The sequence below is a fragment of the Gymnogyps californianus genome, chromosome 21 (assembly GCF_018139145.2).
Source record: "Gymnogyps californianus isolate 813 chromosome 21, ASM1813914v2, whole genome shotgun sequence".
NCBI classification, from domain to species: domain Eukaryota; kingdom Metazoa; phylum Chordata; class Aves; order Accipitriformes; family Cathartidae; genus Gymnogyps; species Gymnogyps californianus.
The window spans coordinates 5,271,073-5,293,718 of NC_059491.1; the positions used below are offsets into that span (position 1 = coordinate 5,271,073).

The 22,646-nt window shown below is 38.4% G+C and overlaps 1 protein-coding gene across 4 annotated transcripts in view; it reads left to right on the forward strand.

Annotated features, from left to right (window-relative positions):
* UBE4B (ubiquitination factor E4B) overlaps positions 1 to 17,679 on the forward strand; it is a 41,868-nt gene extending 24,189 nt beyond the window's left edge. For 3 of the 4 annotated variants that reach the window (XM_050909339.1, XM_050909340.1, XM_050909341.1), the window contains 18 exons: positions 360 to 443; positions 2,009 to 2,065; positions 2,433 to 2,549; positions 2,676 to 2,774; positions 3,263 to 3,376; positions 4,386 to 4,584; positions 4,819 to 4,957; positions 7,286 to 7,385; positions 8,137 to 8,264; positions 8,634 to 8,732; positions 9,565 to 9,800; positions 10,515 to 10,641; positions 10,941 to 11,085; positions 12,157 to 12,291; positions 12,675 to 12,866; positions 15,178 to 15,352; positions 15,821 to 15,967; positions 16,385 to 17,679. In XM_050909339.1, the coding sequence (XP_050765296.1) occupies positions 360 to 443; positions 2,009 to 2,065; positions 2,433 to 2,549; positions 2,676 to 2,774; positions 3,263 to 3,376; positions 4,386 to 4,584; positions 4,819 to 4,957; positions 7,286 to 7,385; positions 8,137 to 8,264; positions 8,634 to 8,732; positions 9,565 to 9,800; positions 10,515 to 10,641; positions 10,941 to 11,085; positions 12,157 to 12,291; positions 12,675 to 12,866; positions 15,178 to 15,352; positions 15,821 to 15,967; positions 16,385 to 16,446 (2,355 nt within the window). In that variant the 3' untranslated portion in view covers positions 16,447 to 17,679. The remainder of the gene's footprint in view (positions 1 to 359; positions 444 to 2,008; positions 2,066 to 2,432; positions 2,550 to 2,675; positions 2,775 to 3,262; positions 3,377 to 4,385; positions 4,585 to 4,818; positions 4,958 to 7,285; positions 7,386 to 8,136; positions 8,265 to 8,633; positions 8,733 to 9,564; positions 9,801 to 10,514; positions 10,642 to 10,940; positions 11,086 to 12,156; positions 12,292 to 12,674; positions 12,867 to 15,177; positions 15,353 to 15,820; positions 15,968 to 16,384) is intronic. The other variant, XM_050909342.1, reaches the window with a different exon arrangement.
* The last annotated feature ends 4,967 nt before the right edge of the window (positions 17,680 to 22,646 follow it).

Below are 22,646 nucleotides of genomic sequence, written 5' to 3' on the forward strand. Positions count from 1 at the left end.
ATGTACGTGTGTCTGGGGTTTTTTGGTTTGCAAAGTAAATGTTTGGAAACAAGTTAGAATGTGGTCAGGAAAAATACATACGAGTGCTTGGAAAGAAGTTTCTGTGGATGAGTTGTTATGCCCAGGCATCAGGTCAATACATCGCTTACACGATATCGAGCAACTTGTTTTTTAACTTTGAATAATCTCTTAAGCATTCAGGCTTAACTGATACAAGTTTAAAGAAAAGATTTTTAGTTTTTCTTTTGTGTAACTTGCAGTATTTAAAGAATGAACAGGCATTTCATGCTGTGTACAGCCATAGTGTCATTTGATTGCTTCTTATTCTTGAATAAAGTCACCTACTTCTGTTTTTACAGATCTTTATTCCCATCTTACAAGGCCTGGCTGTAGCTTCCAAAGAGTGCTCCCTTGATAGTGACAATTTTAAATACCCCCTTATGGTAAGGATTGTTCATTTCTAGAAGCAGTTTCTTTAGAATTACTGGTAACTTATGCAGATTCTATACAAGATGTACTTCAACACTTACGGGATTTCTTTGGGTAGTGGATTACTATTAAACTCTACGTTGGAAGCTTAATGTTGTATGAGATGTGTAAAAGACCATTAAAAACCTGGCAGAGTCTGAGGACAATAATATCTTAAGCTTAATGCACAGTGTTTGTATAGTGGTCTATTCAAATGTTTGTATGTAATATAAGATTAAACAAATATATGGATTTCATCATGCATACTGGTTATAATACTGTGGATGGCTATAAGATCCTCCCCGTATAATAAGGAAATAAGGCCCAGTATCCGTACCAATGTTTGTTGGACACACTTTTGTATGTGAGAAACTAAAACGTATTGCATTAAACCCAAAATTACTTGAATTGGTGACTATTTACTGTAGGAAAACGTCATAATATTCCCTGGCTGAAAAGTTCGGGGGGTTGGTTTTAGGGTTTTTTTAAGTGCATACTTCAGTCCCAGATCTGTTTCCCTCCTACTGCTTTTATTGACAAAACAAAAAAGTCTTTTGAAAAGCATGCTTGGCCACAAAAGAGCAAGCTAAATTCTTGGCTGAACTGAGCATTGTCAGCTAACACCTTCAGATTTTAGGATCTTCAGCGTATGATGCCAAAAAAGACTGTTAGATCTCAGGTTTAATTTGTACTTCAGGAAATTAGCTGGACTGGGGTGCTGCAAATCAAATTGACTAAGAAACTCTGGTACTTCTGCAAAAATAACAATTTTTGCTGGTTCTGTGTTTTCCTGCTCTTCTGTTATTCCCCCCAATTTAAATTGCAAACTGTTGCAAATTTGGCTGTTTGCTACAAGTAAGGGCTACTTCAAAATGATATTCCACTTTGACCATCTCTAGTTGGCACAGTGTGCAACAAAAAGATGGAAAAGTAGTTACTAGCTACGGTATAATTGAAGACTGAGAACATATAATACAGGAGAAGCGGGATATGTGAAAGCCTACGGTATTTTTGTGTTTTCAGAATCGTCTGTTATAACTGCTTTCTTTTTTCTGTGCTGCAGTTGAAAGTGAGTTAGAGATCTTGGATAGGATTCTTTGTTTCTGGCTTCTGTGTTCATCTGACATTTTTCCACTCTGATTCAAAAGACAAAGGCCTTGGTGTATGTATAGAACAATTGCTCTACTTATTATTGTTACTGACTTTTATGTGGCAGTTCAGGAGTCCAGCAAAGGCATTGTTATGTTCTCAACAAACAAACAATTTGCACAGCTAATTTTTGAAATAAGTGCAATAATTTTATTATCCTGTGAGACATGTTAGCTTTTTTGAGACAAGTTGGAACAAATGTAAAAACTAAAATGGGAGCAGGGTGTGATCTAGCTCTTTATGGACCTCTTCACCATTGTAGAAGATGGAAGTTTTTGCACTGATTAAGGGAAAAAGGTTTGGCTCTTTCAGTAGTTTACCATGTTAAGCTTGTTATTTCAGACAGGTTAGGAATGACACACAAGTAATTTTTCTTGTCATTTCTTTATAGGCACTATGTGAACTTTGTGAAATCAAATTTGGGAAAACACACCCTATGTGCAGTTTGGTAAGTGTATCCAGTCTGATTTTTTTTTTAAGTTAGAAAAACAATGTCACTTATTTTGCTGTTGGTATCGTACGGTCCACTGATAACGTCCTTCAGAACTCTAAACAGGGGCTACTGTAGTATCTCATGCTAAACAATAGTTTACTGGTAAAGGGAGTCCTTTTCCCTGAGAATTTACTAGAACACGGGCAAACAAGACTTGCTTAGATTGATGAAATACTGAGGAGATGTTTCCATTTAGCTATCAGCATGACTGAATGTTGAAGAATCGAGGGCATGTGGCAAACACTGAAAGGTGGCAGTGCAGATAAAGTAGTATGGCTGACATGGCAGCTTGGATTAAGTTGCTATTTCTCCTGTTTTCTAGGTTGTCTCGTTGCCCTTGTGGTTGCCTAAATCTTTAAGCACAGGTGCAGGAAGAGAGCTGCAAAGACTTTCCTATCTTGGAGCCTTCTTCAGTCTCTCTGTCTTTGCTGAAGATGATGTAAGTGTTACTGAAGGATGTTGATAGTAGCATGGTGGGGTGTGTTTTGTTTGGGGTTTTTTGGGTTTTTTTTTCCCCCCTCCCCAATATGTTCGATACATTTGCCAATATTCATTCTACTTTCAGAACAAAGTAGTTGAAAAGTACTTCTCAGGGCCTGCCATTACTCTTGAAAACACCCGGGTTGTTAGCCAGTCTTTGCAACATTACCTGGAATTAGCAAGGGTAAGTGTTCTCATGTTTAAAAAAAAAAAAAAAAAGGCAAAATATTGTGGGGTTTTTGGTCTTGACATAGATGAAGAATATGATCTTAAAAAAATCTAGCTTCTGTGTTAAACAACAAATCTGTTAGGATATGGCTGAAGGGAATTAGGAAAAAAAAATTAGCGTTACAAATATTTCTCTAAGGCTGTAAGCCAATTCAGAAAATATCAGAACAGTTAGTCATGGATTGTAGTTTATGTTAAAGGATGAGTAAAAAAAATACATACTGTATTAGTAGTGTGTGTGTTGCACTAGTCTTGTATATACATCTTTTCTGTAACTAATGTCATAACTAATATATGCATATAAAGTTGCCAATAAGACCATAACAGAAGTTGTAGTTAGTTTTGTGGAATTTGTAGAATGTAAAAAATATGGGGCAACAGAAAGCAGGAATGCAATGTTGAGAAGTATGTGCAACCTGACAGAATGTTTACTTGAAATTCCAGCAAGAGCTGTTCAAGATTCTACATAGTATTTTACTGAATGGTGAAACTCGAGAAGCAGCTCTCAATTACATGGCAGCTATTGTCAATGCCAACATGAAAAAGGCACAAATGCAGGTAAATAAAGGGGCACACTCTTCCTGTGATTCGTGGACCTAGTCAATGCACAAATAGCACTAGATGGCTCATGCAATGACGGCTCTTGAATGGAGGACAAAAGAATTTTGAATGCCTTACTACAACAGGCAAGAAGCCCTGTCATCAGTCTTTATCTCTTTCAATATATTTCCCATTTCTGAAATTATTCTGTTTTACCTGTTTGATCAGTTTATGTTATTTCCTCTCTTGGGACTCACATGTCACTTCATTAACAAGGATTCTATATTAGATGTTTATAGCTTTGTACTTCCCCCCCGCCCCATCTATGTGGGCTTCATTCCAATTGGCTATGTTTAAAAAAACTTATTTCCCAGCTGCTAAGTTGCTAGGCTTTGTTTGTATGGCTTCTGTAAAAGGACTAATGCAGATATGAACTGGCATGGTTCCAGTGAAACAACAGGGATGTTATTTTGCCATTGTTTAATTAATGCATTGCACTCATTTCCTGTGATAAAATCTGTGCATGAATCCTGAACAACTGAAGTTTGCATCATTGTTGTCTTCAAGTCTCATTTTCAAAAGCAAACACTTGGAACCGTTACTAGGAATGTTTCTGTGAAATTCCAGTGAAGAAGTAATAGAAACTTTGCACTTAAGATAAAACTTATGAATTGAAGCTCAGCAACTATTTGAAACTCTTCTGTTGCTGTCTGTATCTGTGGTAAACCATTCTTGAAAGAGGCCCTTCTTTTAAGCCCTTTTAATTTCTTAGGTTGTCTTCTTCTTTTTATATGTTTGTTTAATGTTCTTGAGAATGACTACTTGAACCACAGAGAAAGATAAGATTTAAGTTAGTTAGTGACCTTCCCGTTATCACAAACGTGGATCTGTAAGGAGACCTTTTTCATCATTTCTCCCTTTTCTTGAACTTGCATAATTCATTTATGTTGAATACTGTTAAAGCAGCAGAAAATACTCTTGTACTTCTAAGCTTATGTCTTCAACGATTTACTTTCTTACTCCACAGACAGATGATCGTTTGGTATCTACAGATGGCTTTATGCTCAACTTCTTATGGGTACTACAGCAACTAAGTACGAAGATAAAGCTGGAAACGGTTGATCCCATGTACATATTTCATCCCAGGTGTCGTATTGACCTCCCAACAGATGAGACAAGAGTGAAAGCAACAATGGAGGATGTTACAGCCTGGATTGCGGAACTTCGTGAGTACTTTTATTGAGATACATTAAGCATTTACTATGCCTTCTGTTTTTAGTACTGGAGGTACATGGAAGTACTTGATTCCAGCAAATAATTCCCCTATTCCTAAATGCTTTTTCTTGATGCTGTCTGCTCATACTTGTTATAAAGTTCAGTTCAAGGTCTCACCCCTAGATAAGGCAGTTCATTTTTAAATTTATTCACCTATACTGCTTTTTTGTTTGTTTGTTTTCTAGACAGGGATCCGTCTCCATTTTCTGAGCCGAAATTCCCGACAGAATGTTTCTTCCTAACCCTGCATGCCCATCATCTCTCAATCCTGCCAAGCTGCCGTCGGTACATACGTAGACTGCGGGCCATCAGGGAACTCAACAGGTTAGAAGTTGTTAATTATCTAGTGCATCTGAGAGTCCTAGCATCCTAGTAATGTCCTCTTCTCACCATGATGGCAAGTCCTATAAACTCAATGGAAATTAGAATGACAATTGGGAAGAACTGTTGCTGAGTACAGATCATCTTCACTATTTGTTAATCTGCTGCTTTTGGCCCTTATGGATTTTTGCTTACGTTGTGGATTTTTGCTTACATTGAGGGACTGTGGCTTGAATCAGGAATTCAAATAATAGTGGGATGGAGGATATCGGTTACACAAGGCAGCTCAAATTGGTGAGAAGACCGTTCTATTGAAAAGATAATTGAATTATCTTCAGAGCATTTTAGGATTCATGACATGACTTAACACTGTTTGTTATAACTTCATCTGTGGTGTGGTTGATGGCGTGTGGACATCAGTGCCTCAGGCTCTTTGACATAGTTGTAGGACTGCATATAAAGTTACAGGTCTGATGATGAAGTCCATTGTAGATGACTTGCGATTTCAGAAACAAGACTTTGTTAGTTGTGCCTGAGCTGTTTTGTGTGTTCCAGAAGATAACTACCTTTTTCCCCTTGGCTTCTGAGGTGGGATAACTTGTCGTACTCTTAGGGCAGGGGGAGGGAAGCCTTCAGCAGTAAACTCTTAATATTATTGATGTACATGTAATTCAGCATGTGGTTTACCATTTTAAAAATTATAAGTAGAAGTTATGTTGTTGACATGAAGATACTGCTATTTTCCATTTCTCTTGGCATAAATTCAAATAGACTTTTATAGCTGCTAAACCTCGAAGAATACTCTGTTAAAATTAGAACAGATTTTTGTATCATCAGTATTTTCCATTGTTTATAACTGCACTCATTGCATTTTGGTAAATGTTCCTTGGCAGTAATACCATGAGTTCATTACAGGATTTTTGGACTGCATTCGTAGTGATTTCATTTTTAGTTTTTAAAGCACGTGCAGGCCAAGAACCTGGGAAGCTGCAGAGAGTGGAGCAGGAACAGTCAGTATATCTTAAAGAAAAAAGTATTTTTGTATAAACAGCCTGTGGATTACTTGTAAATAAGTCATACATTTTGGCTTGAAAAAGGAATTGCTTCTTTTTCCTTATTTAGAATTGTTGTAAAGGAGTTGCTTATGCAGCAATCTCCATCTAATGGTGCGGAGTGAAGAGCTCTTGGCTTTTACTGACATCAATAGGAGCTTAGTGTTCAGCATTTTCCATTAATTGCTTAGTTGCTTGCAACACTGGGCAACGTAATTAGATGTTGGTAATAAAGAAATTACACTGGATATATTTCTGCTGTCGGCAGAGATTGATGTGGAAGAGAATTTGTGTTTAGAGGAGGGATGAAAAGGGACCGTATTCATATAGGTCAGTATACTGAGTTTTGTTCTAATCAGCTGCCCTTCCTAAAAAGGATTAAGATATGGGAATATGTAGGATTTTTTCAATGTAAATGGTGTGTGTAATGTACATTTAAGTTCTCTCTTCTGTGGGGCAGTGTGAGAAGATGGGTAAGGGAGGGGAGGTAATATCAACCACCTTGATTTACTGGTCTTTATGCTCACAGGGAGACTATAGACTATTCAGGTATTGTACTCCTCTGCATACCTGAATTCTATGGGGAGTGGAGCATGAGAAGGGTAGAACAAAACTGCAAAAAATCATTTACAATAGTGGAAAGCGGGAAAATAGACAGGATGCAGACTTGTACCTTTCTTGGGAAAGGGAAGGTGTTTCAAACAAGTCCTGTTGTCAGCCACCTTTTTCTTCCTTAGCTGATTTTGTTTTCCATTTTCCTTTCTGATATTAGAAGATGAATGAGATCTCTAAATATCTCATTGTTAACTGGACCAGCCCTTCTTTGTGTTAGGGTTAATTTTAGGGTTAATTTTAATGACATCCTTTTAACCTTCCTTTAGAGTGACTGTAGGCTTCAGTGTCAAAAAAGAAAAAAAGGCAAATACTTTTTTTTTTTAAATACAGTGGATAAAATTAGTTTGTCAGGCAGGATAGATGCCTTCTGTGTTTCATTCCTTTTTTTTTTTGCACTGTTCTGATTTGTCTGACAGGCATGTATGTTGGAGCTAGTGTATGTAGTGCCTTTGAATGCACACTGTGCAGATGTTCAGTCTGCATTTACAAAAGCAATTTATTTTTCTTGTTATGATGATGGGTAACTTCTATGAAAATGATTAGCTTTTTTCCCCACTTTTCTCAATATTTCCTTGGTATTTAGCAGATAAGTAGGTTAAATGCCTTGTAGATGGCAGTACATATCCCCTCTGTCATGATAACCAATTATTGTATATGGTTTCAGGACTGTTGAAGATTTGAAAAACAATGAAAGTCAATGGAAGGATTCTCCTCTGGCTACCAGGCATCGGGAAATGCTGAAACGTTGCAAGACACAGCTTAAGGTTTGTAAGTGATTCAGTTCTCAACTAAATGTCTTTGTCAACCTGTCTGTATGTTTACTTTGTGTCCTAAGGTTTAAATCCAACTTCCCACTGATGCTTCTTGAAAATGGTCGTTTTGAATCTATGAACCATGCGAGTACTGCGCCAGATGGTGGTCATGATACAATATAACATTAATGGTGAATTTAAAATTCAAAGTAACACCAAGATTAACTTAGGCAGTATTTGTCAGAAAGAAGAAAATACTATATTTATTGGAGAGAGAGCAAGCAAAGGGATTGTGATTTGTTCAGGGGTAGTTGTGCATGCACAATCCATGTCCAAGATGGAGATGGAACTCTCGAGTCCCTCATCTCATGTAAAATTCTTGCAAAGATGAGTATGCTGGGGTCCTCTCTCTTGAAGGTCTGTCCTGCTTAGGTCTTCCTACTATAAATTGACACATTTTCTGAGCTGTATCACCAAAATGACTTTAACTGCACATTTTCCCACTTTAATACCTCTGTTATTTCTTTCATTGTTCCCATAAAGCTTGTAAAAGGCTCCTCTGTCCCTGCAACTCTGAATTATGTGTGTGTTTTTCTTGATATGTTGGGGCTTAAGTGCCGTGTTTTCTTCAAATAAGAGCATATTTTAAGAAGAGACCATTGTATAATTGTTATAATTCAGATATATTGATTAGCTTGGATAGGCTTGACCTTCCTTTTATGTTGTCTTGCCCTGAATTAGTTTTTGTATGCATGTTCTGCAGAAACTGGTGAGGTGCAAGGCTTGTGCAGATGCTGGTTTGCTGGATGAAAACTTTCTCAGGAGATGTCTGAATTTCTATGGCATGGTGATTCAGCTGATGCTTCGGATTCTTGACCCTGCCTATCCCAAGTGAGTGTCAGGATTATCTGTGTAAATTGTATCAAAGATATTTCAGATCATATTAGATTGTTTATTGAATTTAGCAGTTCTAGAATTGTTTTTTTTACAGTGTCTGCATTCTTATGTGATTGTTACTTTATGTCAGTGACGTACATTCTTGCATGGAATAGATGTCCTATTTATAGTTTAAGGTTCAGTTCGGGGGGGAGCAACTCTCAAGTATGTTCAGTACACTTGAAGTACTGACATGGGTTTTTAAAAAGTTAGTTTCAGAACTCTTGTAAAGTGTTCCCATAGAATTCCACAAGAGAGCTTGTGACACTTTCTACTTAACCTTGCTATTTTACTGTCCTGTTTGTTGTCTCTCTTATTCTACAGCATAAAATTGCCTTTAACTCCTGAAGTTCCGAAGGTATTTGCAGCATTGCCAGAGTTTTACGTGGAAGATGTTGCTGAATTTTTATTTTTTATTGTACAGTAAGTAAAGCTATATCTAAAGGAAATTTGTACTACCATTTACCCCTGTAACAGGTGGTGTGCACATAAATTTAGGGTGAGAAAGTAGTTTCCTAGCTATTCTGTAGGTAATGTTCTCGTTTTTAACAACAGCCATAAGATTATGGCATTGGCAGGCATTGATGCAGATACAATGCCTAGATGAGCTCCAGAGTCCCTTCTAACCTAATTTTTTCTTGGAAAAAAATTGAAGGTTTTTTGGTTCCTTCCTCCCAAGAATTTTCTTTATGGTTTGGAGTGAGACCTTTTGGTCTCATGATATGTTAAATCATCACTAGAATAATATTTTTAAAAAGTCATAGCTTAATAAGTAGAAAATTCCCCCATTTATAAATTTGCTGGGACAAAATGCATTTGTATAGTTTTAGCAGTTTAGATGGGCGTGAATGCTCTTGAGATATAATCCCGGAGTTCTGAAGCTGGTCACTTTCTTCCTGAAAATGTGCCTTCAAATTCAGACTTTGCTGTGTCGTGTGATGAGGAGATGTTTGCTTTTGCCTTCCTGAGGTGCTGTTGTAGTGGTACTTCATAGCAAATTTGCTATTATGCGCAACAAAAGAGTATGATAGTGTTTCAGGCTAAAATTCAGCTTCCAGAGAACAGCTGGCAAGACCTTTTGGAAGAGTAAGAATCTAGTTTCTGTAGAGAAAGATGGGAAGTTATGATAAAATGACTAAACTTTTCTGGTTGCTGATGAGTGATCTGAACTTACTCGATGCATATGATAAATCTTCTGTAGACGATACAGGGTTGGGGTTTTTAATTTTGTTTTCCTTTATCTCCCTCTTTTCAGATATGCTCCTCAGGTGCTTTATGAGCCCTGTACTCAGGACATAGTGATGTTCCTTGTTGTGATGCTCTGCAACCAGAACTACATCCGAAATCCTTATTTAGTAGCCAAGCTGGTGGAAGTGATGTTCATGACAAATCCAGCTGTTCAGCCCCGGACACAAAAGTTCTTTGAAATGATTGAGAATCATCCTCTCTCCACTAAATTGTTAGTCCCCTCCTTGATGAAGTTTTACACAGGTAAGTGCTTCATCTATAGTTCACTGAGTGTACAGTAAGCAATGAGTATTATAAGGCAAAAGGCTGTGTTACTTGTTGTAACCTTTTAAAACAAAAAAACAGGTAGATCTTGGGTCTTGTAAAGATGAGGCTTTGTTGCTCAGGAATCGGGAGAAATAGCATTAGATGGAACCTTCAGAATTTTAGTCCTTCCACAAGCTGCTGTGCACTGACAACTCCAGCACTGTAGATTGATGTGACAGTTGGTTTTATGGTGTTTAGATTCCAAACTGGAAGTTTTTTGTTTGCTTTGTAAGGAGTATTGGGATTTTAAAACTTCTGAGTGTAGTTTTGCTAGTCCTGTAGATTCGGATGCTTCAGAAGGGTTTTGCACCCATAGAAACAACTATTTTTGCAGTGTTCCCAGAGTTTTCTTATTAGTGAAATTTTAGACTGTGGGACGAAGAGCAGAGTGGAGTTGAACAGAACAGAAAGTTTTGTTTTCTGAGGATTTTTCTTCAGAAATTAGGTTGGTTCTGGATTAGAAAATGGACAGCGCTGCTTCTTTTAATGAGGATTAAGATGGAGACTTCTGAATGGGAATTGAATTTCATCTCTTAAAGCTTGGTGCTTGAAGCTCATCACATTGGAGACAGTAGGGGAGAGATGTAGTGTGTTGCAGGTGAATCCTGGTGGGAAAGAGTTTTCAGTTCTGGCATCTGTTTTCTTTTTCAGATGTTGAACATACTGGAGCCACTAGCGAATTCTATGACAAGTTTACGATCCGCTACCACATCAGCACCATTTTCAAAAGCCTCTGGCAGAATATAGCTCACCATGGTACATTCATGGAAGAGTTCAAGTGAGTAAGAAATTGTGTATAATGCTGCTTACTGTCATGCAAGCTGCTCAGGCAATAACCTGAGGAGGTCATTACCATTGGGAATGGGTGATGCTGCTTTCCATTGTATTTTAAATGGCAACCCCTTCCAGTAGAACTGGAGTGTTTCTAAACTGAGCTCTGGACACCACAATCAACTTGGCTTGGGGAATGGGATCATTATTCGAAATAATACAGTGCAGAAGGAGTGTTGCTGGGGTTGCAGTCTGGTCTGCACACCCATCTACTCTGCCGTGATAATTGTGTTTCAATGTTTTCAGCTCTGGGAAGCAGTTTGTTCGCTACATCAACATGCTGATAAATGACACAACTTTCTTGCTGGATGAGAGTCTGGAGTCCCTAAAACGTATCCATGAAGTGCAAGAGGAGATGAAGAATAAAGAACAATGGGACCTGCTGCCCAGGGTGAACAGAGCTGTTTTTCAAAGTGCCCTTTACTTATTTTTAATTTTTTAATACAAGACCATTAAAAAAACTTTTTAATAAGGGGCAGCACCAAAGAGCTGCTCATGAGAAGCAGTTCTCGATGCTTTTTCTTGCTGCCAGTACGGCCGTGGTCACTCTGGATGACATTCTGCAAAAAACATCATTCTGGATAGTTATGTTGTGGCTTGCAAAGAGTGTGGTGTGAAGTGGAAATAGTATAAAGTTTTAAATTACTGTGCACTTAATTCTAAGTGGAGAAACTGAGCCTTTAACCTTCTTGAAGGAGGTTTTGGAAGATGCTTGCCAGTTGAATTGACTTCAAGAAATAGAAGCTTTTATTTTGTTAATGCATTGATCCTGGGTAGATTCAATGCAGACAATTAGAGTCCTATACCTCAGACCTTAGCCTGATTAAACAATAATTATGTGTGTTGACCCACCAATGTCAGGTATTTCTATTTTAAGGTTACTGATTTAAAAAAAAAAAGTTTGAAAAGAAAAGCTGTAAAGATCTTGTTTGTTAAGCTTACTCTGGTTTGCTCTTCTGAAGCCTTTCTTCCTGTTTGTGCCTGCTAGCAAGGTAAAGCCATTACTGTAGTGACAAAATGAGCTGGTACATCATCTACAGATTGTTCCAGTGTGGAGTGTTTATTACTTATGATGGTGCATAAATTAGAATGTCACTTGACTCTCAGATCTCAAGCTGGTTTTGAAGTATTGGCATTTGGATGGAAAGGAAGCATAACCCAGTTCTGCAGCTGTGAGGAGCAATTACAGGATGTAAACAGACTCAATTACTGTGGAGTCTTGTGATACCATTTGCATTCATTTTTTTAGTGTTGCAGAAGTCTGGAAAATTGGTACAGAATTAGTATTGGGTAGTAAAAGTGAGCTGTACCTTAAATTAAAAAATGTATCACATCTGGATTTGAATTGCAGTCTGTTCTTTTGTCTATCTAGATCATGTTAGCATTATGGCTGTTAAGGTTTTGATGGGTGATGCTGTAGGAAATTCTGTGGACTTGTAACCGCTGAATGTTTATTTTCTAGGATCAGCAACAGGCTCGGCAATCGCAGCTAGCTCAGGATGAGCGCGTGTCTCGTTCATATCTCGCCCTGGCAACAGAAACTGTTGATATGTTCCATATCCTTACCAAGCAGGTTCAAAAGCCTTTTCTCAGACCTGTAAGTCCTGCTCAGATTTAGCTTGGTTTCTAGCTTCTCTAATATCTCTACTGTTGGATAATAACCTGGAAATGTTTGGTAGCCCTTTGTCTGCATTCTCCTCCCCTTTCTCCAACTCATTGAAAGCTAATTGCTGTTGAAGTTATTTGGTGTTAAGAGCATTACCTGAGTCACTGAGATGGTATGATCCTTCTAGACAGAAGCTGTTTCCATTATATTTTTTTTAATGGAAAACATGCATAAAGGAAAGACACTTCCTGCAAGCCTACAAAATGATAATTTTATTGGTTAATAATTCCTGATCTTGCTGTATGCAAATCTAGCAATAATCTTCTTTATCACTGTCTTCATGCTGTGATCTATGTTTTACTTCGGTCTCGTAGGAACTTGGACCACGATTGGCTGCTATGTTGAACTTTAACTTACAGCAACTGTGTGGCCCCAAGTGCCGTGACCTGAAAGTCGAAAACCCTGAGAAATACGGGTTTGAACCAAAGAAGCTGTTGGACCAACTGACTGACATTTATCTACAGCTAGATTGTGCTCGCTTTGCTAAAGCAATTGCTGATGATCAGGTGAGCTCCAAAAAGATGAGAGGGGGAAGGGCAAAAGCACTGTGGACAAACAGGACTTTGCAGAATACTCTAGAAGAGTTTCATCTTACCTGTATGCTGCCACCCATTTTCCATCATATATGCTTGCGATTTGTTTTCTTCCAGCAGATCATCTCTGTTCATATTCTGTCTGGCCTTTGTAGATGGGTATGTTTTAAAAGTGTTCTGCAAACCTATAGACACACATAAACATCTATAGCACTTCACACACATAGGAAATTTCCTGAGCATTAGTTGCTTATTAGCTACAGCCTCATTGTAAATTAGCAGAAGTACTTTGTCCTAATTTTGTTAGTGGGAAAACTGAAGCATACAAAGAGTTCTGACTCCCTCCCCGCTTCCTCATCAAGAACACATGAAACAGGCAGAGCTGGGACTAAGAGCCTCGTTTAACAATCCAAAGTTCATTCTCTAGACTAACAGTTTCCAAATTGAATTCCCTTTTATATCACTTTATTAAATGGCTGTGTAATAAATTGACAAAACACTGTATACATGAGACAATTAAAGACACCTTTGAACTCCTCATGGTAGTCTTCACAGCAGAATGTTAATTCTTAAGGTAGATAAGCTATTGCTCACCTCTGTGTTCTTGTAAAGTTGTCAGACTACTGAATGGCATCTCTCCATGCCTGTATCTTGTAGTACAAACTTTTAAAAATGTTTTAAAAAATGTTCTCAATGGCTACTTGAAATTCTAGTGGAAGCTGGTTTACAATACATGAAGCTGTATTTGCATGTCTAGTGAAGCAGAGGTATCAGAGTAACTCATGATCTTTTTCTGTAAATATTTAAGTTCTGATAATTACAGATAAGGTCTGTTTCAGAAGTGTTACTGATATTATGTGTTTGCATGTGCATAATGAGCATGCAGTGTATTTTTTATGCTTTTCAGTATATATGAAAGTGAGAATGTTATCCATCATTCATTCATCGATGCTAGCCACAGCAAAATGCACAGCAATGACATAGGGATTAAAAAGAAAGAAGCCTGCTGGTGTGGGAACTGGAGTGCGGCTTAATTAACAAAGTGGCCCTTCATAAAAAGGGAGGGGGAGTGACCAGTATCTTGGAAACTGTCAATGACAGGAAAGAAACGCCAAGGAAATGCACAGTTGGTTAATGGCTACTGGTATTAGAAGAAAAAAACAAAACAAAAAGTTGCTTGATCGTGGCAGGGTCTCTCTAAAGCATTTTGATACATCTCCCATTTGCAAATCCTAGCACATATTAGAAGGAATCTGAAAACGTTTCTAAGGCCCTGGGCGTATTGCCATAGTTCTGTTCTCCTCTGCAGACTAGAAAGGAGTTTGGGTGGGCACTGTCTGTCCCAAGTAGTGAATGGTATTTCTTGGTGCGATGTAGTGTAGATGAAAGAAGTAGGGCTGTGTTGAACATTTTAAAATCCCCAAGGAAAACAGAAATCTGTGAGACTTAGTGTGTTTTGTTTTGTCACTTAATTCAACCTTGCACTGACAGTGTAAATAACAATTTTTATTAAAAGGCTTATATCAAAACATGGCATTGTGAACTTAAAAGAAAATGGTGTCTTTAGAACATAAGCGGCTTTCAAAAGCCCTTGCCTAACTTTCTTTTTTTACATGAAAGCAATGCTTGCTTCAGTTGAAACTAGAGGATATGCATTTGGTCTCTCAACGTTGTACTATGTAGCTGTGCAGTTCTTACTGCACTGGTTGGCAATCTTCCAGCAAATATTAGCTCCCTCTGAGTTGCCTTACTATTTTTGCAACACCATGGGGTGAGTTTGTTGTTTGTTTTTGTTTGGGTTATGAGAAAGAATCACTTCTTTCCCACTACTGCCTTGCACATTATTAGAGAAGTTAAGAAATCAAAAAAACTTTTCATTTTAGGCTATATTTTCAGCCAAGACTTGTGAGAACAAGAATACAGACAGGAGTGGCAAGACAGATGTTTTGTCTAAGGAACAGTCCTCATAATTACAGTCAGCTTCTCCGAGTGTCTTACTCATTTTGATTAGGTGATGTTGCCTCTTTTTTTTTTTTTTTTTGGGTCCTGAACAGTTCTAAAGTAGTGGTGACCAGTCAAAAAAAGCGTAAGTGTACCCAAAAGTTGACATTTTGGTGCTAGGTGAAATGTTATCTACATACTACTTCTGTCTGATGTAATGTTGAGGTTTCATTGATCCCTCCTTCTGAAGTTTTAAAAACGCATTAAGAGATCTTTAGAATTTTTATGGCATGTTAGGGATACTACAACTCAGCAACGTTGTCTTTTTATGCTTTGCTTGTAGAGGTCCTACAGTAAAGAGCTCTTTGAGGAGGTTATCTCAAAGATGAGAAAGGCTGGAATCAAGTCAACCATAGCAATAGAGAAATTCAAACTGCTGGCAGAGAAAGTGGAGGAAATTGTTGCCAAGAATGCCCGTGCAGAAATTGATTACAGTGATGCTCCGGATGAATTCAGAGGCAAGTTGAGTTTTCTAAATACTGACTTTTTAGAAGAGGGATTTGTTTTGTTACTTTGATTCTAAATATGAGTATATATTAATAGAAACTATTTATTGTTTATGAAGCCTTGCAACCTGCTCTATTTCAATTAAATAGTTAAGTAAATATAGAGAGTTAAGAGTTTCTTTGTTTTTCCCTGGATTTGTACTGTCCAGTCCTATCCATGTTTTGCTTACGTGTACTTTAAAACAGTAAAAAAAAAAAAAATCTGAAAATAGGGTGAAAATAGCTAATGCTTAGTCCCAATTCAGAAAGGGAAAAGCAGTATAAAGGCTGAAGTCCACTGCTGATTTTAACCATTTTCTGTAACTTCAGCCATATACCCGATTGGGGACCCTGAATATCAGTTCTGCACTGTGGTTTTGTGTGCAGATAAAATTTGTAGGTATTGTCTTCAATTTAATGAGGAGACGCTTGTGCCCTCAGATCCACTTATGGACACTCTGATGACCGATCCTGTGAGGTTGCCATCTGGAACTATTATGGACAGGTCAATCATCCTGAGGCATCTGTTGAACTCTTCCACTGATCCTTTCAATCGTCAGACGCTGACAGAAAATATGCTGGAACCAGGTATCCATTTAAGTTCGCAATGGAACTGTTGACTGGGGGAAGCAATTTGTGTGCGGTTTGTTCTGTATACTTTCAGAAGATAGTGTTGAGGCCTCAGTAGAGGTAACAGTTCTTTCATCTCAGCTTGCATGGAAAAGTTCATTCCTTCTGCTTTCCCTTTGTCTGGGAAAAAAACCCACACCCTTGCCTTCATAACGACTGGGCTAAAGGATATTATTATGGTAGGTAAATGAGTCAGTCATTTACTCAAAGCTGTGCAGAAAATACATTGATAGAGAAGAAAATAGTAGTAGATATTCCTGATCAGGTTTCTAGAAAAGAAGTTGCTATTGGTCATGAGGAGCTTTCTTCTAGTAGTATTACTAAGTAATTTAACTGCAAGTTAATCATTCTTTTTTCTCTTCTTTACACTATTAGTGCCAGAACTTAAAGAGCAAATCCAAGCCTGGATGAGAGACAAGCAGAACGCTGACCATTAAAAATTCCCTCGCAGTGCACGCCAACACCGATGGGAAGAACAGGGCGTGGGCTGTTCTGGTAATAGTGGAGCAGATACACTTTGAAAGCTATTGATGGGATTAGCACGCCCACTGGCACTGACTTGCAGTAGTGACCAGAGCATGTGGACGAGGAGAAAAGGAGGTTAATTCTTGTACATATATTTAAGTGATAACGATGGTCAATAACATGGAGGACAAACTAGGAAGTTGCTTATGTTACAAAACTGTCCTTCAATGTCACATTTTGGAGTTTTTACAGCTGAATTATTTTAGCAAAGATGAATGGATCAGGGCAGCATCCCTTCAACCTTATTTTTTACAGCCAGATATCCGTTAATTTGATTGTGGTTAGAACCTTGGACATTTTTGCTGCTAAAGTAACTTTTTCCTCTTTCCCTCCCTTCTTCCTCTTCCACCCATCAAACCTGCACTGCTGTCTTTTTTTTTTTTGTAATGCAAAAAAAAAAATCCCTGTGAAAATCAAAATCATTCCCCTGCCCTCAAAAGAACATATTCTGTGCGATAACTGTGCCTGCAACAAAGTGTTAATCTTGATCGTATTTTTATATTACACATTTGCATATTTGGTTTTTAATTGGTGTTAGACACAAGGATAATTTCAAAAAAGCAAAGATTTCACACATAGATTTTAATTTTCGTTCTTTGAAATGTCCCTTTTCTTTATGTTGATCTAGATGCTCTGGTATTTTTGAAAAGCCTTGAGATAGAAATATGTTAAAACAGCTGCCATGAATGAGATGCTTGAGAATACCAGGATTTCAGTGACTTTTTAAAAAATAAAATCCATTCTTTTAATGCTGCAGATATGATATATGCTAAATGACAGTTCTGAGCCGTTAGAGCTTGTCCGCAGAGAGCAGATCCTTTTATTCTTGGAGGCTGCAGTTTGGGGCAGGGGTCATTTTTTATGTTGCGTACCAATTTGTATCCATGGCTTGGCCTTACCAAAGCAGAAAGGGTGCAGGAAATGTAGAATTACATTTTTAAAAAAAAAATAAAAAAAAAAATTCACAAACATTTTTGTATTACTGCCCCCTGCATATGATACTTGAATTTCCTTTTTAAAAAGGATTTGAAACCACAGTGTTTTAAAATTAAGTCTGAAAAAAAGGTTGTTTTTCTTTTGTTTTTCGCTGTGTCTTCTGTTCAATTCCTGACTCTCTTGAACTACAATAAATGATACACACTCGCACAAAAGGTTTCCTTTGTCTTTCCTTTAAGTGTGTCAGTGAAAGTATAAAAAAATACAAATGATTGGGTGGTTTTGTTCAGGTTTGCTGATAGTGATTTAGGATCTGGAAATAGCTTGGTAAATTATGTGAAAAATTTCTGTGCACACAGATATCAGTAATACTTCAAACTAATGAATGTTCCCAAGTGGGTGACTCTTATACCTATTCATAGCTACATGACAGTTGGTGACAGGCTCCAGGGGGAATTTTGGTTAGGTTATATATAATCCAGTGCTGACCTTTGAGATGTGCAAGTAATTCTACATTAAAATGTGAAGATGTAGTGGTTTTGGGGGTTTTGGGGGGTTTTTTTGTGGTGGTGGTCCCCCCCTGCAGTGTGTGTGTGTGTGTGTTTGTTTTCCCCAAGGGTGAGAGGAAGATTCCAAAGTTTGTGTCTGCATCAGCTGTTGGAACAGAGAAGCTTGTTTGTTGACTGGTTTTCCAGTTCCTTAACCTTCACTCCTTCCACAAATTCAAATCCGCCTCTTCTTCCCTCTTCAAAAGTCACAGAACAAAGTCTGCTATGCTTTTATCTGCAAGCTGTCATTCAGCATCCAAATCCATCACGGTTTCTGAACATGTTATAAAGGTATGCAGTGAGCTATAACTTTCAAGGTGTGTTTTCTTTTTTAGTAGAGAGGCGATGATTTTCTACATAAAGAAAAACTCTTAAATGTTCCATTGTCACCTCATTATTAAGGATTAGAGCATGAAATCTGTAGAAACATCCCAGAATTTATACTTTATTTGATGGAGGACAGCTCTTCAGCAGTGTATATTTGTTTTTACTGGAGGATGATTAAACTGCTATGGTTTCACATTAAGGCTTTTTTTCTGCAAGTTACTATCATATAGCTTTTAGTTTTATTGACAGACTATGAATGTATTGGAAAGATTGAAGAAAATCAGAAGAAAGCATTTCTTCCGCTATTACAAATTAGACGCATCACCACCTTTGTGGATAATGATGCTGTGGAAACGATGAGCAGTCTTATAAAATGAGAAGAGCACAAGCAGAAATAATCCATCTTTAAATTAAAAAAAGCTAGTTGCTTAAGTGTATCCTGTACGGGGCTTGTCCACTATTCTCTAATATTCTTGATTTTTCACATTTGAAGTGTTATAACTAATAACAAAGAAGGTTGTGAATTCAAATGTTTTACCAGAAAATCTGTATGCTATCAGAAAATCTAGCTCTTTTTAATGCAAGTATAAAATGAAAATCCCGGGTTTTTTAATTTATTCTGCTGTATCAACTGAAAGGCTTGTTTGAACAAATTCAGGATGTTTCTCTTAACCTTGTCTGACAGGAGGAAATTGAAATATTTACATTTGGTATAGGATGTATTAATCAAGAAATGCCCTTCAGAATCTGAATTTATATTTATTCTGCCATCATATCAGACTGACCTGAGGAATATAAATAGCAAAGTGCATTACTGAACTGTTTTGTCTAATTACGGGATCCATTTATCACTTGAAAATGTATCAATGCAGATAGTACAGAAGACACGAAGGCTAACATTAAGTGGCTAAAACAATTTTATCTGGAGAACTAGTATCAAGTATTTCAAAGGTGTGAATTTAGACAAATGCTCTCCCAAATTCAGCATTCATGGGCAGAATAATGAAATGTATTTTAATACGAGGAACTGGAAGTACCATTATATTGCTGTCTTCTGAGTACAAAAGTGTATCAAAACCCTGTGTTTCAGTTGATAGTGGACATTTGAGTAACTGAAAAGGAAACCTAAAGTTAGTATTGGATTAAGAATAAATCTCCCACAAAAGCGTATCAGTTGTGTCACAATTCTTAGTTTAATTCATTTAATACTACCTGCAGGTTTTTGTGATTCCCCTCCCCCTACTAACATGTCATTTACCTTTTTCAATCCAACTGTAACCTTATTACAATACGGAGACTTTATAGTAGAGAGCACAGAAACTATCAATTACAAATTACCTTTGACATTTTACATGTATCTGCAGAATCTGAATCAGAATTGCTCATCCCAGGAATGGCTAACTTGCATAAACGTTGCAAAATGTGCTTTTCTTGGAAAACGGGAAGTTACGAGATTGTATCGCTGATCTCTACTTGCCCTCTAGCTATGTGACTAGAGGAATTACTAGGGCAAGTTCGGATGTTATAGCAGTACAATTCAGTACAATTGATTCTATCACAATTTACACTTATGTAATAGCACAATGTACATCTCTGTCAACTATTCCCTGCTGGCAGCAAGGACAGCCTGCTGCTGTTAATAGCAGGATGACAACGCTGCTTTAGCCAGCAACGGACTGACTCTAACAATCCCCAGGAGCACTGCGCTACAATGTACCTGTCTTCCTTTTTGTTATCACTTAGCTTTAACCTACCCTCTTTCCTGTATTTAAACAGGCTTCCCAATTTTAGGTAGTGTATCTCAGTGATTTGAGTAACCAACTATATTTGTTTGTACTAATAAATGCAAGAAATTTTTCACAGTACTACTTGCTCTCATTTTTCTGGTATAATAATGCTCAAGAATTACTTCTTGTGCTGGGGACCTTCATTATGTGAATATTTTCTTGAAAAGGAATGTCTAAATCCTAGTTTTAAACACACACGCCTGCAGGGAATTGGATCTATCTCTGCTGTTTTGCAGGGTTATATGGTATTGGTCAGAAACATATAAAAGGGGGTAAGAATGGTCCCTTTCCTATAAGGGAATGGACACTGCAGTTTTTTTAAACAGGATTCACAGGTAGAACATTGCAGTAGAATTCCACTTAAGTACATTTTTTAATAAGTTAATTCTAAATTACCCAAGGAGACCTGACTTTCAAAAATGATTTTGAGAAGGGTAGTCTAATTAAATTTAGATGAAATGCCTAAGTTCTGCAATTAAAAAGGCATCACAACAAGCTAGATGAGGACTGCCTTAATACTTGACCACCTTTCAACTCCATACTTGGATATTTAAAGAGGAATTTTCCTCGTCTCCCTTTGCAGCGAGTGACCTCCCAGATGCTATACAGCATGTGTCATATGCCCTTTACTCTTTTCTTGCTCAACATGTAACTAGACTAGCAGATTTTTCAAGACTCCATAAGCAAGCAACCGAATTAACATACTGGCACTATTATATGCAAGTACTCTCCAAACTTCTAAGACAGTGATGCAGGAACTACTGTTCCTAAGAGACACTACAGAAATTTTGCTGAAGTAAAATTAATCACATTGTCTATTACCATGGAGGACTACAGCACACACCCAGTATTCTAACAGTTTGCAGAGGACTTTGAAACAGCTTTTGTTTCTTGAGGGTTTTTTTGGGTTGGTGTGGTTTTTCTTTCAGAGAAATTATAGCTGACCTAATTCTGCATGGCCCTAGATAGAAGTTAGCACAGTTACACCACACTAAAAACACCACTCAATCATATGTCCCATCAATAGGAAGTCTTCCAAAGTTCAAATAAAGGTATCTTCTAGGACTTATGAAAGCCACCTATTTTTGCTTTGTTGGTTCTGTGGCAGTATTTCTCTACAAACCACTGTTCAGCTATGTATTGTTAGGCTTTTGTCTCCATAAGCATAACTGCAGATGATACGCACGCACGATGAGACTGGCAAGGGGGAAAAGTCACTTTTCCCCAAACAAATTAACATGTAACTCATGCTCCCCAAAACCTGAAACTCATGGGTAACACAAGAGACACAGTGAAGATTAATGAAGTTAACAGCCAGGGGCCTGTGAACAAAAATAAACCTCATTTTGAAACTAGAATCTCGGGTCCCAAATATTCTCAACATCTTAAATCCAATTTGTATATGATGGTGTACAGAAAATATGTAATTAAGGTATTTCATGTAATGTTACTTTCTTTAAAATGCTTATAAGCTTAAACACAAGCCTGTTTAGAAATGATCAAAGCACTAATGGAAAGGAGCAACTTTACAGCTGAAGTTATTGCCACAAAAATTAATTTTTACTATGAGAATATGCATCAAATTTTTGCAAGTACAAGAGCTAATACACCACCATTGACTAAAACAATTTAATCACATAAAAATACATTATGAGAGCTACAAAAAATAACTTAGGCTGCTCAAAAAACGTTTTGAAGGAGGGGAGAAGGGGAAATTAATCCCTCCCCTCTGAACTACCATCGTTGGGCTTTGTTTGGGACTCAAAATCCTACGGAATCCCACTGAAGTTGGCTGGGAGTTGGCGGATTCGCTACTTCAGCTACCGATTTTCGGCAGGCAGGCACGCCTACCCGCTCACGGGCCCCTCGAGTCGGGGGCGCCAACCAGCCGCATACATTAGAAGGCTTTTTTTAGTCACAAGTGCCCAATTTCTGCTCACGTCTTCGCTAACAACACGCATCACTCTCGGACCCGCCGGAAAGGCCGCCGCTGCCTCGGGGGGCGCGCACGCACACACCACAGCGGAGCGGTGAGATGGTCGCGGTGTCCTCGCGCTGCTCGTTATAGGTTAAAATAGGGATGACGCGGATTCCGTCCCGAGTTCTGATTGGCTCGGGATGGAGAAGAACCGATTCCCCGTGTCCCCGAGGCTCGGCGGAGGGATTGACTCAGAGAGAGGAGTGGAGATCGTCGTTGCTGACGGGCATTCCCGAGCTGTGATTGGTATACGGCTGTGTCAGCCTGTGATTGGCACGGCGGGAGGCGGGCACGCGCCCGATTCTACGCCTGGCGACTGGTGGACTGCAAGGAGGAGGGAGCAGCGGCGCGCGGCTATTGGCGGGACTGACGTCCCTCCCCCTGCGGAGGCGGGTTCGGGCGCAGAGCCCCGCGATCCTGTCAGTGTGGGAGCGGCGCTGTGGGGAGTGCGTCGCTGCGCTCGTTCTTCGCGGCGCGGCCTTTCTCTTTCCTCCCTCCCCCTTTCTCCCCTCCCTCCTTCCCTCCCTCGCCCTTCC